The sequence below is a fragment of the Leptonychotes weddellii genome, chromosome 1 (genome assembly GCF_054177405.1).
Source record: "Leptonychotes weddellii isolate Sample4059 chromosome 1, ASM5417740v2, whole genome shotgun sequence".
NCBI classification, from domain to species: Eukaryota; Metazoa; Chordata; class Mammalia; order Carnivora; family Phocidae; genus Leptonychotes; species Leptonychotes weddellii.
This window is the reverse complement of record NC_138369.1, coordinates 133585953-133602856: the sequence shown is the minus strand read 5'-3', so window position 1 is coordinate 133602856 and position 16904 is coordinate 133585953. Positions and strand designations below refer to the sequence as shown.

General features: G+C 38.8%; 1 protein-coding gene across 3 annotated transcripts in view; it reads left to right on the top strand.

Annotated features, from left to right (window-relative positions):
* The window catches only part of GTF2E1 (general transcription factor IIE subunit 1), a 43598-nt gene extending 32422 nt beyond the window's left edge, over positions 1-11176 (top strand). For all 3 annotated transcript variants that reach the window (XM_031026591.2, XM_006731938.3, XM_031026590.2), the window contains exon 5: positions 1564-11176. In XM_031026591.2, the coding sequence (XP_030882451.1) occupies positions 1564-1991 (428 nt within the window). In that variant the 3' untranslated portion in view covers positions 1992-11176. The remainder of the gene's footprint in view (positions 1-1563) is intronic.
* The last annotated feature ends 5728 nt before the right edge of the window (positions 11177-16904 follow it).

Here is a 16904-nt window from a genome sequence, read left to right as displayed (position 1 = left end):
GAATTGCTTAGCATCATCAGTGAACTTGACAGTTTCCCATTATATATGTCTTTTTTGTAACTTATAACTGTTCAATAAGACTGTTTCTAGAACTAGTGTTTCTACTTTACCATCCAGATTTTTGCTCATTTATCCTTATTTATTGTTGTATGTCTTCATCTATAACAGAGCAGTTCCTTTTTTCCCCAAACGTCTCAGGACCCTTGTCATAAATCTTTTAGATATGATGATTTAGTTTATAAAACTAAATTGCTTTTCCCCTAATTTTATATTTACTTTAAACATTAATCAAAATATTATGTTGGTAATATTAAGCTTATTGGAAAAATCTTAAAGAAGCGATGATTGCCTTAGAGACAATTCCTTGTCTTTTTTTTTTCCTATTGAAATACTGCATTGGCAGTAAGGACTCTAGGAATGAGCCTCAGCCCTTAGCAGTGTTTTAAAGTAGTGAAGTTTGATTTTAATTCTCATTTTCACATCCATGTTATCAAAAGCTTATTTTCTCTGACTTGAACTTTTAACTTCTCAATTCCTGTTTCCCTTTCTGTCTCTTAAGCTACCCAATCTCATATCTCAGGAGTTCTACACTTTCTAAATCGTCTAAGGTTATGCTAATCCATTCTAATGTGCTAATGAGAAGATACTTCATTCATGGCCAGAATTGGTCATTTCTGTGCCTTTTCTTGGTGATGATGTTGATGATAGATAACACTAAACTAAATGCCAGGCTCATTCTAAACACTTCACAGATATTCACTTAATCCCCACAATTATCCAGAGAGGTATTTACTCATTTCCCCCCCCTTTTTGTACTTGAGAAAATTGAAGCAGAGAGAGATGAAGTAACCTGGCCAAAATCATAGTTAATAACGTGTTAGAGTCAGGATTTGAATCAGGGAGTTAGGTTCCAAACAACATTTTTAATCCTTTTATATGTTTTAAATAGCAATATACTTGGTACTCAGAATACAGAATACAAATGTTTTTCTTAAATTTTTCATCTGTAATTTTTCAGGCCTCATACGTACACAAAATGATAGGAGATGTGTGGTGAGAGAAGCTTCATTCCTTTTTATAGAGTTCAAAGGACACTTAGTTTGTTTCAGGAAAATAAAACTGCATTTATTCACTCATGTATTTATTTGGTGCCTAATAAGTGATAGGCACTATTTTGGGTACATGGGATATATCATTGAATAAAAAAGATAAGTATCTGTTTGTGGAGAACCTATATCCTGGGAAAGGAGGTAACAAAGACAATAGACAAGAATTATTATGTTAGAAAGTAAGTGCTATGGGGAAAAAAAATAGAGCATTGGGAATTTAGGGTGGGGTGAATTATAAGAAGGCTTACATCTAAAAGGACCTGGATTCAAATCCAGGCTATGTTATTCTTAAAACGCATGTGCTTAAACCATGCTACTTAAGTTCCAGTTTGTGAAAAATATTTTGAATATCTTACGGACAGTTGCTCAAAAGCTGGAATCAGTGAAGTCTGTTAGTTTTAAAGAAATGCCTTTTATACTTAAGGACATTGACTTTCTGGATTTTTCTTTCCAGGTGGCATAGATATAGATGCATTTCAGGAGCGCGAAGAGGGTCGTGCAGGGCCAGATGATAACGAGGAGGTCATGCGAGCACTACTCATTCATGAGAAGAAGACCCCCTCGGCTACGGCAGGCTCGGTGGGGGCAGCTGCTCCTGTGACCCCTGCCAACGGCAGTGACTCAGAGAGTGAGACCAGTGAGTCAGACGATGACTCCCCACCTCGACCGGCAGCTGTGGCAGCGCATCATCGGGACGAGGATGAGGAGGAGGACGATGAGTTTGAGGAAGTAGCAGATGACCCCATTGTTATGGTGGCTGGCCGTCCGTTCTCCTACAGTGAAGTGAGCCAGCGGCCAGAGCTGGTGGCCCAGATGACACCAGAGGAGAAGGAAGCATACATAGCAATGGGACAACGCATGTTTGAGGACCTTTTTGAGTGAGCTTTCCCTACCTTTTCTTCCTTTCGCTAATGCTCATTTCAAAAAGAAATTCCCTACCCTTGACGAAAAGTGTTTAAGTGGCATTCTGCCCTTCTCGAGGTAAAGCAGCTAAACAATAATGGGAGAGAAAGTTTGATTTTTATGCCAGAAGCTTCCCCACAGGTAGGTTGGCTATATAAGCATTTCCTTCCCTGCTATTTTTACAGTATATCTTACTGTATTTCATATTTGCCTAATCTTTTTCCTTTATAAGACCCATTTTTCTCCCTTCTGAAATGAGTGCAGGAGATCTGTGAGATGAATTCTTCCTGTCTGCCTGTAGAAGCCCACTATGATAGGTTACACTAATTCACTGATCACATCCTTTTAAAAATCTGTTCTGACCAAGCGTTCCAAACAATTCCCAATATTGCTGCCAAGCGGCTTGGCAACGGGCAAATCACTGATGAGAGATAAAATAAGTCTTAAAACTGCATATTGCCACGTAGTTGAGGATTGTAGTCAATATGTAAGGGGAGGGGAGGGATGGATATGCCTAAATCTCATGATTAATATCTAAACCAAAATTTTTGTCTTTCGAACTGACTTGACTGATAGAGTCTGTTGTTTTGCTTAATGCCTTTTGGTTTGGATGTTGGATGATAGAAAACAAAGTACACTTGGTAAACCCTTATGAGGAAATTAGGAAAAAACATGGATATAGGACGAGGAGTTGCTCTACAGGGTTGAATTGTGGAGAGCATTGGGAACAGTGCCTTTTAGAATTGCCTGAGTTTTTGCTGATTTGGAAATCCTTTATGGAAAGCTAAGACTGGTCCCTTTCCTTTTCCTGTCTTTTACAGTGCCATAAATTGTTTAATGAGACCATTCCAGCAGAAATCAGCATATAACAATTGATTACTTCTCTCTTTTCTCTCAACATCATTGAAGTCCTTCTTTGTCTCTCTTTTGATTCTTGTTGGACATGGTGTTTTAGAGTGCATCCAGTACATTATTGAACATTGTAACCTCAAGGAACATAGTTTATTTTTGGTTCTGATATGTAGCATGGTATTATTCCCTAAAGCAGAACTTTAAAAATAAAGAACTTTCATGCAAGGGTCTATAGCAATTGTATTTTTTGTAATATTTTTCCTTGCATCGTAATTTTTAAGTATTTATCATTTTATAGTACATGCGTGAAGATAGATTTTAGAGTATCTGAGCCTTGTATGAAGTGATGTTTCATTTATCTGGGTTGTATTAATGACTGAATATTGACAATAAATCTATTTTATACTGACTGAAATTTGTTAATTTCTAGCCCTGTAACATCTTGGAGCATAATTAAAATGAATACTTTTCCCATTAAAGCAATGTTTCAGACTTCTTTCTCTTAATAGTCATATTTCAAATAACAGGTGCAGTTGTTATGTGGTCTAAATTTTTTCTGGCAATAAGCTGCCTTAAGAATGACTTTTGTGTATGTATCTTGTACATATGGGCCTATTCAACTTTTATTAAATATTGTTTTTGAACTTTCATAGTTCTAGAAAGAAGTTCATTTAAATAAAATATGAATCAGGTGTTTTAAAACATAGTTTTAGGGGCACCTGGATGGCTAGGTTGGTTAAGCTTCTGACTCTTGATTTCAGCTTGGGTCATGATCTCAGGATCATGGGACCAAGCCCTGTGTTGGGCTTTGCACTCAGCGGGGAGTCTGCTCAGGATTCCCTCTCTCCCTCTGCCCCTCCCCTGTGCTTGCTCGCTCGCTCGCCTCGAATAAATAACAAATCTTTAAAAAAATAATAAAATGTAGTTGTAGGTGAACTGTCAGCTCTTTATATCAGTGAATAAATGTTTCTTGGTATTTTTTCTTGAGTCTAACAACTTGCATGTTCTGCTTCCTAGAGCAACTGTTCCAGTTTTTCTTTTTCTGTTATCTACCAGCTTCTTAGAGTATCACATAAACTAGTTGCATATTTCTTTCCTCTCCATTTTGTGGTTTGTGTCTTGCCCTATTACTACACTGAAATGGCTTTCTTCAGTCGTAATTGTCCAACATAACAAACCTTTATTCCTCAGTCTTTCTGGCTGCTTTTCAGTCTTTGATGCTATCCATCCTTTCTCCTTAAAACATTTTCATTTGGTAACCTAGCCATTATGCTGTCTTGGTTCTCGTTACTTCATTGGCTATTCCTTCTCAGTCTTCAGACTTTATTTCTTCCTCTGCTGTATGTATGAGCATACCTCAAGGCCTAGTTCATCTGTGTGTATGTGTATGTGTATGGAATTTGTGTTACAGAAGAATGTCATGAGTGAAGACACAAATATGAAAGTACTTATTGCATTCAAACACTGTTGCAATAAATAAATAAATGAATATAGATATACTAAATATGCATTGATCAGGAATTGAACTATGTTCCCATGAAGTCCTGTAGCTGTTAAAAAGAATGTATTGATGGGAAAAGATATCCATTATGTGTTAAGTATAGAAGGATTCTGTTTTTCTACATGTGTATGTGTAAAGAAGAAAGTTTCTAATAGTACTTAGTATGTGTCTTTACATATGTTGACTCATTTAATCCTGTATAACAAATCTGTGAGGTAGATATTTGTATTTAAAGAGATATATAATTAGGGATGTCAATTACAGTGGTCCTAATGTGTTATAGTGGGAAAGATACCCCCATTTTAGAAAAAGGATCAAATAGATATTTAAAGAAGTTCATGTAGAAAATGTGCAGTAGAATTAAAGAAATAGGGTAACAAAAGCAAACTTTTTATATTAATACTAGGACTTTTAGGTGTGACTTACTTTTTAAAAATCCTGGCTTCATCATTTCCTTAGAGAAATATCTCTGATTTTATGCTCAAAATTAATAGGAAAATATAATTCAGTATGTAAAATTTTGGACTTACCCCCATATTTCAACAACATACCTAAGGACTCAATAGAATTTGACATTACTTCATCAGACAGATTTATGTCTATTGAATGGCACAATAATCTGGTGAGAAAAGCCAGTCAGTGACACAAATGACTGAAAATGGGAACCCTGTCAGTTATAAGCCTCTGAAGCTCTAGTAAGGGCAAGCTCACACACGAGGTTCATCAATAGATGTAGTAACAGTGTCTGTTGATCTCAGGACGGCTGGAATTGTTAATACCTACAGCCTGTAATAAGGCATGGCCAGGAACTCGTCTCTGAGTGAAGTTGGCTATATTATTATAACTCAAGTATCAGCTGCCAAGGTGTCCCAACCTTTCACTCTCCTGTAAGATTTAAACAGAACACTTTTAATATCACAGGATACTTCTTCCAATTTCATTTCTCTTTTCTTTGATGGGGAGAGTTGTGGAAAGGGGTCCTCCTGCTTGCCTTCTTGCTTCCCTGGCTTCTCCGCCTCTCCTCCACACCACCTATTCCAACTCCCATGGTGCCATTAGCACAAGTCCATGTAGCAGATACTCACTGAAGTTTTTACAGTAGTGGGCAGGAGGTAGGCAGTGAGGGGATGTCCTGTCTCAGCATTGCAGAGTCAAGGAATATAGGAGTAGATCATATATATCCTTGTTCTTAAAGAGTTTCCACCATCCTCACATGTTTCATCCCAAGTAGAGTTCTGCCTTCAAATCTTGCTAAATTTCAGCTTTCCGTTTCCTTCTCTTCACCCTTTTTTTCCCCCCAAAGACCTTGGAAAGTTATAAATGTATTAGAGAAAATAACATTATTTTATTTCTTTTTTCAAGTTGTACCTTGAAAGCTCTTATATCCAAAGTGGCCTATCCAAGATGTTTCCCTAACCAAGGAGCCATTTTCCCACTCTTAAGAGTCAGCATGAGAGGTTAACTGGCTTTAAAAGGAACTCTTTTCTCTTCCCACTCCACTAAATAATATTATTCATTACACTTTGCCAAAAGTAAGGTGATGAATAAACAGTCTAGGCCTTTAGGTGATCCATAACCTTATATTCAGTGGAAAACTGCTTTCATTCTCTCTGCCCTTGAAGTGGAAGACTTTTTCTCATTTAGTTGCCCCCTTTTTCCCAAAATAATACTTAGGGAGTATTTCCACTACTTAAGGAGTATTAAGTTTAGATTATTTTAAAAAAATGATCCAATTTGGCATGCCTGGAGCTCAGAAGACTAGGTTCTGGTCCCAGCTCAATTTAAATAGACACTTGCTGGGTGACACTGATGCAGTCTTTCTGGGCCAGTTTCTCAAAGCTGTCAATAAGGAGAGGATTATGCTAGAATCACAGTGATTCCTTTCTGCTCTGATATCTTATGGAGGTAAATGCGGCCTAATAACAACACAATCTGAGAAGTTTTCTGATGTACAATAGCAATTCAAACTAGGTGAAGGATATTTCAATTGAGGGACTACTGTAGGTGGTAGGTTTAGGATTTAAAAAGTAGCAAACTTCATCCTAAACATTTGCTAATTAGGTTTATCTTTTCCTATCTTGCCAGAGTACTTCATTTCTAATAATTTGAATGACCGAGGAAGAAATAATTGAATATTTCATAACTTTTTGGTACTGTTTTGAGAGAATTGGACACTGAATGGGAATAAGATTGGAAGGAGCAGTTCATTTTCTTTTCTACCAGTTGGCTCTATGGCTAGATTTCCAGCCAGGACAACAATAGAAAGACTTAAATATATATTTTCTTGTTCTCTTTATTCCTAAGTTTAAAAAAGTAATTAAGAAGTGGAAATCAAAAAACAAATATGAAAATCTTTAGAATTTAGAAACTGGTCTAATTCCACCTTCTATTCGTTTAGCATTTTGTTTCCACCAAAGCTATTTCACATGTGTTATCTCTAGCAGATCTCTAGCTGGGCTGCAATCAGTTTGTTTTTCTTTAAATACTTAAAAATCTCTTGGGGAAATGAGAAAGATTTTCAGAAAAGAGTTGGTGTTATGGTAAATTTACTGTCTGTTCTGTTGGCCTTTTATATTATGAAAGAAGCAAACTGAACAAGATAAGTACAGATACTCTTAAACCATGTAAAGGCAAATGGGTTGAGAAAAGAGTCATGAAATTTTGTTTCTTCCTTTGAAGAACTAAAGGAATGAACTGATTCTGCTGTGCCCTCAAGGAAAGATGAGTACCTTAACTTATCTTTAGAAAGAGCTTCGCATCCTTCTGAGTACTAGAGGATCCCTTTCTTCTTCCAGTTGCAAAGCAGATAGGCCTAGTACACGACCCAGTTTCAACAATCAACCCACATTTCCCATCACACAAAAGTATGCTATTGCCCACCTAATGTAAATAAGTCTGAGAAACTAGTCTGAAGAGAAGGCTGGTGCCAGGTCCCAAAGTGCCTGGAATCATGTTAAGGCACACAGGATGGTTGTACAGTTTTTTTGCTATTATATAAATGTATTAATTATTTAAAAATTCATCCAATAATAAATATATACAGTTTAACAAAAAGAACCCCCACCCCAGCCCATCCCCATCTCACTACCCTGAGGTAAACCATTATTGATAATTTAATGTGTGCCATCCCAGACCTTCTCTAGGCCTTTAGAAACAACATACACGCCATACTCCCAGATACACTGTGGTGCTTTTTCAATAAATCCAACCACGTACACATTGCCATTTGCTTTTGAAGTGTCTTGGATATCTTTTCATATCAATTTAGATCTGCTTCATTTTAAAAAATAAGGACTAGGGGCATCTGGGTGGTTCAGTCAGTCAGGCATGTGACTCTTGATCTCAGCTCAGGTCTTGATCTCAGGGTCGGTCGTGAGTTCAAGCTCCACCCAATGTGGAGCCCACTTAAATAAATAAATAAATAACTGACTAGATAGAATTTTATAATATAGTTGTATGATGGTTTATGTAACAGTTTCCTTGTTGAATGGCATTTAGGTAGTATCTAGTTTTTCACTATTAAAGTGCCCTCATATTTTCTTTCTTTTGGGTATTTCTATAGGATGGAATCATAAAGGAGAGCCAATCAGAAGGCATGTCCATTTTAAACTTTGATAGGTAATGCCAAATTACTCTTCAAAAAGATGGTTGGAGAATTGTAAGCAGGGGAATAATTTGTAGCATTGACATTAAGTTGGAGTTTAAAACTGGAGATTGTTAAGGCAATTTCAGTAGTCTTGGTAAGTAATCTGGTCTAATGAACTGTCCAAGTCAGTGGGGATGGAAAGGAGTGGACAGATTTGAAAAACTGGGGAGATAGAATTCATTGATATGGTGACTGGCTAGGGCAGTACCTTGGATGAAGCTCAGGTTTCCGACTGGATGATGATTCCATTTACCGAGATTGGAAATACAGAAGGAGGGGCAGGTTTTGCTCCTCTTTCAGCTCCCCATCTCCATAAGTACCATCATTTCAACTATGTACTTCAGGCGAAATTCTAATAGTTAGCCATCCCTTCCTTTTTTCATCTCACATGCAATTCATCAGCATGTCCTGTAGATTCAAAATATAATCTATATAATCTAATTTTGAAGGTAGAGCTAACAGGAACTGCTGGTAAATTGAAAGGATACTCTAAATCTGACTTCTCACTACCTCTACCACTACCAGCCTACTCCATGCCACGTCAACTCTCCTTGGCTCCTGCAGCAGCCTGCCAACTGCTCTCCCCACTTGTACTCTCAAACCACCCCCAAACATGCAGGGATTTGGTCATTCCCCACACTCAGACTTGTTTTAAATGTAAATCAGATGACACCCCCGCCCTTAGAACCCTTCATTGATTTTTTTCTTAGAATAACATCCAAACCCCTTACCCTTTTCTTTAGGCCTTAAGTGGTCTTGGCCCCTGGCTACTTTTATGACCACATCTCCTACTATTCTCCTTGTTAACTACTCTCTAACCACATTGACATTCTCTTTCGCAAATATGCCCAGCTTCTTTCTGCCTTAGGTCTTTGCCCTGTTTTTTTTGCACGGAACACTCTTCTTCCCTCATGTCCCTGTTAATTTATTTTCAGGTTAAATACCACCTTCTCAGAGAAGCCTCTGCCCTATTAGCTAAAGTAATCTCTTCCGTTCATGACGGTATTTTCCTGTTTTATTTTCTTCCTAGCAAAATTGCTATTTGAAATGAACTTCATTTCTCATTTAATTATTTATGTCTCCCAACTTTTCCCCTAAAAGACTAAACTCCCTGCAGGCAGGATACTAGCATATAGAATTAATTCTGGCACATTGTAGGCCCAATAAATGTTGAATAGGTGGATGGACAGATGAATTGGCAAGGTGAACATAGCCTTTTCCCCACCAAGGCTGATCGTTTTGTTCCCTGCTTGAATTGTAAATATATGAATAGTCTCTTAATCAGTTAATTTTGTTCACTTGTGGTTCACAGTGAACCTAGGGCTGTATCCCCAGGACTAACAGTAGAGAGTGCCAGTATATAGTTCCCTGGGCACAGCCAATAAGATATCTAGAAGTTTCAATTCTGAGGAACCATTAGCTTTAATGTTCATGTAAAGGTAATTTAAGTGAGTATTTTATCTAGGGCTGCACTCTCCAATAAGGTAGCCCCTAGCCACATGCGGCTACTGAGTACTTGAAATGTATCTAGTCCAAATTGAGATGTACTATAAATTTAAAATACATACCAAATTTTGGGGTGCCTGGGTGGCTCAGTCGTTAAGCATCTGCCTTCGGCTCAGGTCATGATCCCAGGTCCTGGGATTGAGCCCCGCATCGGGCTCCCTGCTCCGTGGGAAGCCTGCTTCTCCCTCTCACACTCCCTCTGCTGTGTTCCCTCTCTCATTGTGTCTCTCTTTGTCAAATAAATAAATAAAATCTTAAAAAAAAATAAAATAAAATACATACCAAATTTTGAAGGCTTGGTATGGGAATGAATGCAGAATGTAAAATACCTTATTAATAATGTTTATATTGATTATATGTTGAAAAGATAATACTGTAGGTATTTTGGGATAGAGGAAATGTACTACTAAAACTAATTTACCGGGGCGCCTGGGTGGCTCAGTTGGTTAAGCGACTGCCTTCGGCTCAGGTCATGATCCTGGAGTCCCGGGATCGAGTCCCGCATCGGGCTCCCAGCTCAGCAGGGAGTCTGCTTCTCCCTCTGACCCTCCTCCCTCTCATGCTCTCTGTCTCTCATTCTCTCTGTCTCAAATAAATAAATAAAATCTTAAAAAAAATAAAATAAATAAATAAAACTAATTTACCTGTTTTTACTTTTTATGTGGCTGTTAGAAGATTTAAAATTGTAAAAATGACTCACATTTGTACCTTGCCTTATATTTCTATTGGACAGCACTGGTCATGGGCATTTTCTTCAGGTACTAGAGTTACATCTATTGTACCTAGTTCTTATTTGCATTTTTCCTCATATACAAGTTTTTGACCTGAATGCTGTGCTCACCCTCTTTTCCTCCCTGGCCCTCTACCAGAAAGGTAGGCTTTGTTTTGTTTGTAGGCTCTTTGTCCTTGGAAACAATAATGGATTTTGCCTCTGGTTTAATTTTCATCTTTGAGGGGTGGGATTGGTTGGGGTGAGGCAGGGTTTTTTATTTGTTTTTTTCCTGAAGTTGGATAAAATGTGGGGATGATGTCAGCAATGGTAGTGAGGAACTGAGACATTTTTACTACTGAGACCAAGGCTGCAGTGTTGAAAGTGCTGCTGACTCCTGGGGGACTGAGGGACTTGAGGACCCTGCAGAGCCATGCCAGAGATGGAGGAGCTAAGAGCCAGTCCTAAATCAGGAGGTTTGGAAGCCCAATGTGTTTCTCCCTATGCACTGTATTAATATATAGTGTATGCGAAATTTCTGATGTGTTTATTGTTTGTATCTCCTTCTTGCTAGAATGTAAGCTCCATGAGGGCAGAGACTTTCTTTCTTGCTCACTGTAGTATTGTGGCTCATATCTCTGACTCGGTGCCTGGCACATAGTAAGTAGTCATCAATACATATTGAATGACTACACAATTATGTTTATTCAGGCCAGGAGTAAACCATGGCCTTTATATAAAAGACAGTTATTTTCAGTTTCTGTTGTTACTTATATACCTAATGTTTGTGATGCTGTTTTGTATTTATTGTCTTCCCTTTTGGAATGCTTACAGATGGTGAGTGCTGATCTGCGTAGCAAAGGGCATTTTCCCAGCAACTGGTGAAACCATCCAACCAAAAGTACATACAACAAATAAATCTAACCCAAGGCTTACTACGTGTGAATTTGTTCACTTAGTCTGTGTTACGGTCATTTCTTAAAGGGGAAGTTTGTAAGAACAAAGAATGTGCTATTTCTTCAACTGGGGGTTTTATTTGTCTCATAATAAAATTGATGTTACCATGGTTTCCTTCATTATATCAAAGACCAATTCTTGGCAAATGATGGTCACATAATGGCTGATCCACCTACCTTCCGGTAGAAAGAAGGGAGGGAGTAAGGGGATAAAGGTATATGCCAACTGAATCAGTATCCCTCCCCCTTTTTTATGGGATGTCTTTATTGTGGTAAAATACACATGACATAAAATTAACCATTTTAAAGTGTACAATTCATTGGCATTTAGTACCTTCACAATATAGCACAACCACCATCTCGACCTAGTTCCCAAACATTTTCATCATCCCAAAAGAAAACCCAGTACCCATTAAGCAGTTGGTCCCCATTCTCCCCTCCTCACAGTCCTTGGCAACAACCAATCTTCTGTCTGTGGATTTACCTATTCTGGATACTTTGGATAAATGGAATTGTAACATATGTGACCTTTTGTGTCTGGCTTCTTTCTCTTCTCTAGCATAATGTTTTCAAGGTTTATCCATGTGGCATGTATCAGTACTACACTCTTTTCTATGGCTGAATGTATTCCATTGTGTATATATATCACAATGTGTTTATCCATTCAGCTGTTGATGGACATTTAGATTGTTTCCACATTTTGGCTATTGTGAATAATACTGCTGTGAACATTTGTGTACAAGCATTTGAGTACCTATTTTCAATTTGGGGTTTATATACCTAGGGTGAAATTGCTGGGTCATATAATAGTTCCGTGTTTCTGGGCCATTTGTTTTTAAAGTAATACATCTGCCAGAACTGTGTGCAATAATTACTGTCATTCATTGGGGAATAGAGAGGGGCTTATAACCCTGATGTCTGTTTTGGATGTGAGGGTCAGCAGAGAATACCAGAACTCTGGGGTTTCTGACCAGAGAGCCTTTCCTGGCAATAGCTACAGAAGACAGAGTAATAGGAGGCCTGCATATGAGGTAAGAATTCAAGAGTCCTGGATTTTCTTTCCTGGAGAAATTAGCTTCTGAATTCCTCTTTACATCCATTTCTGGGATTCAGGCTCTAAGTCATAACAGGGACTTATCCTGGCCTCCCAGTGCCCTCACTTGGAACTGTGATCTCGTTGCTCCTATTCTCTGTCACATAGTCAAGCCTTTAAGTCCAGGGTCAGAAGTGGGCTAATGTCTTCATTTGGTTAAGCACGAGGTGAGGTCCTTCTGTTGAACATGCTTGGAAGTGTACCAGTCATGGGTGGTGGTGAGGGTGGCTGTTAAGATCCAGAGGAGGGATCCAGAACTAAATTGCCTTTCACAAGTATTTGCTCAGTATGAAGTCATCTTTAATCAGCCCTATTCCACTGGCTTCAACAATGGGAGGCTGGCAGCTTTTCATTTCAGGGTAGTGATCCACCTGGGAGGTCTAAAGAGTGATTCTGATAGTGTTCCAAGAGAATCCTCCCCTGCTGTTACATGCCTTGTGTGCAGGTGTAATGTGTAGGGTGGTGGAAAAAAGACAAAACAGGGTGGGCCTTTATGTTTTGTGGGTGGGTGGAGAGGACCTACCATGCTGTGTATGTCAGTCACATTTCACATCTCTTTGACAGGCTGTAACTTCTAGTAAATTCAGTGATAATTTCTTTGCTGCTTTTCCTGCTGAGCTATAAAATTATGGCAGTGTTATGGGCATCTATGTTCATGCCTCCTGCATTAGTCTACCTCCTTCAAGACACACTGTCTTTTCCCTCCCTCCCTCCCCCCTAACAGGGACAAAAGCATCTACTAAGCAAAGAACTAACTGTAAGTCTGTCAACAGTGCCTACTTTTGCCTCCTAAAGTACTTTTTCTCAAAGAGTGCATTGGGCCACTTTGGGAATTCTTAAATATGTCCTTTTGATGGACAGATCTCTGTTTCAGCAGCTGTCTCATTACACCACGTACCCATCCCCCGAGTGCCCTTGTTGAGTCCATTAGTAAACTTGTCTTTCTCCAGTAAGTGTTAACTCTCCCTCTGCCTTGAATTCTCCCTTGCTTTTCTTCCTTCCTCTGTCCTGTGTCTCCATAATCATCACTTCTGGAACAATGCTTTAGCCTATTTCCTATGATAGGAGTGAGTGGTTTTCATTTACTCCCCCATGCTCCATCCATGTGATTCAGCAGGGATTGATGCCAGTCATAGTGATTGATTCAGAGAGGAGCATATGATCGGGCCAGACAGAGTTACCTCAGGATTTTTGTTGAAATGAGAAAAAGGCACTCTCTTTTTCTACTGGAGTTACTTAACCGGTAGCTGCTGGCGACAATCTTTGTCACCAATTGAGGGCAACCTGTCTGAAAATGAAGCCAGCATAGAGGAAGGCAGACACTAGAAATGGAGAAAGATTTCTAATCATAACACTTGAGTCAGCCACACTCGAAGCCATTTTACCCTTATAATTACTTGTTATGTGAGTGATACATTTTATTCTTAGGCCAATTTGAGTTGGGTTTCTAGCCCTTGCAATTAAAAGTCTTATCTTATTCAACATTACTTTGGCTATTTGGGGTTTTTTCTGGTTCCATACAAATTTTAAAATTGTTTGCTCCAACTCTGTGAAAAAAGCTAGTGTTACTTTGATAGGGATTGCATTGAATGTGTAGATTGCTTTGGGAAGTATGGACATGTTAACAATATTTGTTCTTCCAATCCATGAGCATGGAATGTTTTTCCTTTTCTTTGTGTCTTGCTTAGTTTCTTTCATAAGTGTTCTATAGTTTTCAGAGTACAGATCTTTTATCTCTTTGATTAGGCTTATTCCTAGGTATCTTATGGTTTTTGGTGCAATTGTAAATGGGATCAATTCCTTGATTTCTCTTTCTGCTGCTTCATTATTGGTGTATAAAAATCCTGTGACTTTGCTGAATTCATCTATCAGTTCTGGCAATTTTTGAGTGGGGTCTTTTGGGTTTTCTGCATAAAGTATCATGTTGTCTGTGAAGAGTGAAAGTTGACCTTCTTCCTTGCCTATTCGGATGCCTTTTATTTCTTTTTGTTGTCTGACTGCTGAGGCGAGGACTTCCAGGACTATGTTGAACAGCAGTGGTGAGAGTGGCCATCCCTGTCTTGTTCCTGACCTTAGGGGAATAGCTCTCAGTTTTTCCCCAGTGAGGATGATATTAGTTGTGGGTCTTTTATATATGGTCTTTATGATGTTGATGTGTATGGTCCCTCTGTCCCTACTTCCTTGAGGTTTTTTGTCAAGAATGGATGCTGTATTTTATCAGATGCTTTTTCTGCATCTATTGAGAGTCTCATATGGTTCTTATCCTTTTTGTATTAATGTGGTGTATCATGATGATTGATTTGCAGACATTGAACCACCCCTGCAGCCCTGGAATAAATTCCACTTGGTCATGGTGAATAATGCTTTTTAATATACTGTTGGATCTGAGTAGCGAGTATCTTGTTGAGAATTTTTGCATTCATGTTCATCAGGGATATTGGTTTGTGGTTTTGGAATCAAGGTAGCCTCATAGAATGAGTTTAGAAGTTTTCCTTCCATTTCTACTTTTTGGAAGAGTTTCAGAATGATAGGTATTAACTCTAAATGTTTGGTAGAATTCCCCTGGAAAGCTAGCTGGCCTTGGACTCTTGTTTGTTGGGAGATTTTTGATTACTGATTCAATTTCTTTGCTGACTATAGGTCTGTTCAGATTTTCTATTTCTTCCTGCTTCAGTTTCGGTAGTTTATATGTTTCTAGGAATTTATCCATTTCTTCCAGATTTCCTAATTTGTTGGCTCAATTACTCATCATCAGGGAAATACAAATCAAAACCACAATGAGATGCCACCTCACACCAGTCAGAATGGCTAAAATTAACAAGTCAGGAAATGACAAATGTTAGTGAGGATGCAGGGAAAGGATAACCCTCTTACACTGTTGGTGGGAATGCAAACTGGTGCAGCCACTCTGGAGATCAGTATGGAAGTTCCTCAAAAAGTTAAAAGTAGAACTACCCTACCACCCAGCAATTGCACTACTGGGTATTTATCCAAAGGATTCAAAAATACTGATTCGAAGGGGCACAGGCACCCCAATGTTTATAGCAGCACTATCCACAAGCCAAAACATGGAAAGAGCCCAAATGTCCATCAACTGATGAATGGAAAAAGATGTGAGGGGTGCCTGGGTGGCTCAGTCGGTTAAGCGGCTGCCTTTGGCTCAGGTCAGGATCCCAGGGTCCTGGGATCGAGCCCCGAGTCAGGCTCCCTGCTCAGCGGGGATCCTGCTTCTCCCTCTCCTGCTCTCCCTGCTGTGCTCTCTCTCTGTCTAATATATATATTAGAAAGAATGAAATCTTGCCATTTGTAATGACGTGGATGGAACTAAAGTGTATTATGCTAAGTGAAATAAGTCAGAGAAAGACAAATATATGATTTCACTTATGTGGAATTTAAGAAAAAAACAGATGAACATCGGGTAAGGGAAGGGAAAATAAGATAAAGACAGAGGGAGGCAAACCATAAGAGACTCAAATACAGGGAACAAACTGAGGGTTGCTGGAAGGGAGTTGGGTAGGGGGATGGGGTAATTGGGTGATGGGCATTAAGGAGGGCATTTGATGTAATGAGCACTGGGTGTTATATGCAATTGCTGAATCACTAAATTCCACCCCCAAAACTAATACTACACTATATGTAAACTAACTTGAATTTAAATAAAACTTGAAAAAGAGAAGTCTTAGCTTAGACAATGCCTATCAGCCCACTGATAATCTCTACCTTCACTCTGTATTTCCCTTTAGGTCCTATTCACTTGGAGATAGGCTTTCACCTAAATCCTAAACCTCCTCAACTCTTCCCACCGATCCACATCAGTGTTATAGTCCCATACATACAATTATCCAGGGCTTTATAGTCTACCAAGGCACTTTCCTATCCCATTTGATCTTCACATAAAGCTCTGAGGAAGGTAGAAGAGGGATTATTACCTTCTTTCTTCAGTTGAGGAAACAAGTTGAAAAAATTTATAGTGATTTGCCCATATTGAATTTATAGTCACTATTGGGCCTCAAACTTAACTTTCCTGACTGTAGATCTAGAAGAATTCTCTCTTTTATATTGTGTTGCCTCCCCTGGGTAGAAACATGGTTCTAATATAAACTCACACTCTCCTCTCCCATGGAGACCTTCTTTTTCTAATATGGGTAGGCCCAATGGGACAGAAGGCCTCATCTTTATTTCAGTATCTCTTTCAGATTGGCTGTCCTCCATTTTCTATGATTTGGATTCCATTTCATCTGTCTGTACCACCTGCCACAAGTCTTTGTTACTGTTAAAGGTTACTTCTCAAAGACAAATTAGTTTAAGAATGTGACTGGTTCTGGGTTATATTATAACTTTGAGCCCATTGGCCATTTGAGAATCCCTTGACTTCTTCAATTCTCCCACTTCTTTAACAACTGAAGATCTCCCACAAAGCCCCTCAAATCATCCATCATCCCTACATATTTTCCTGATCTGATTTTTATGCTCCTATGCCTAGGCTGGGGAGTGCAGCAGCAAAGATACTAACTCAGGCACTACTGGCTACGCTGCTTATTTTCATCTGAGCCCTTCCTGCTGTGCAGATCTCTACATGGCTACATTCCTACAGTAGTTGCTTTTCTCCTTCTTAACCTTTGCCAAACT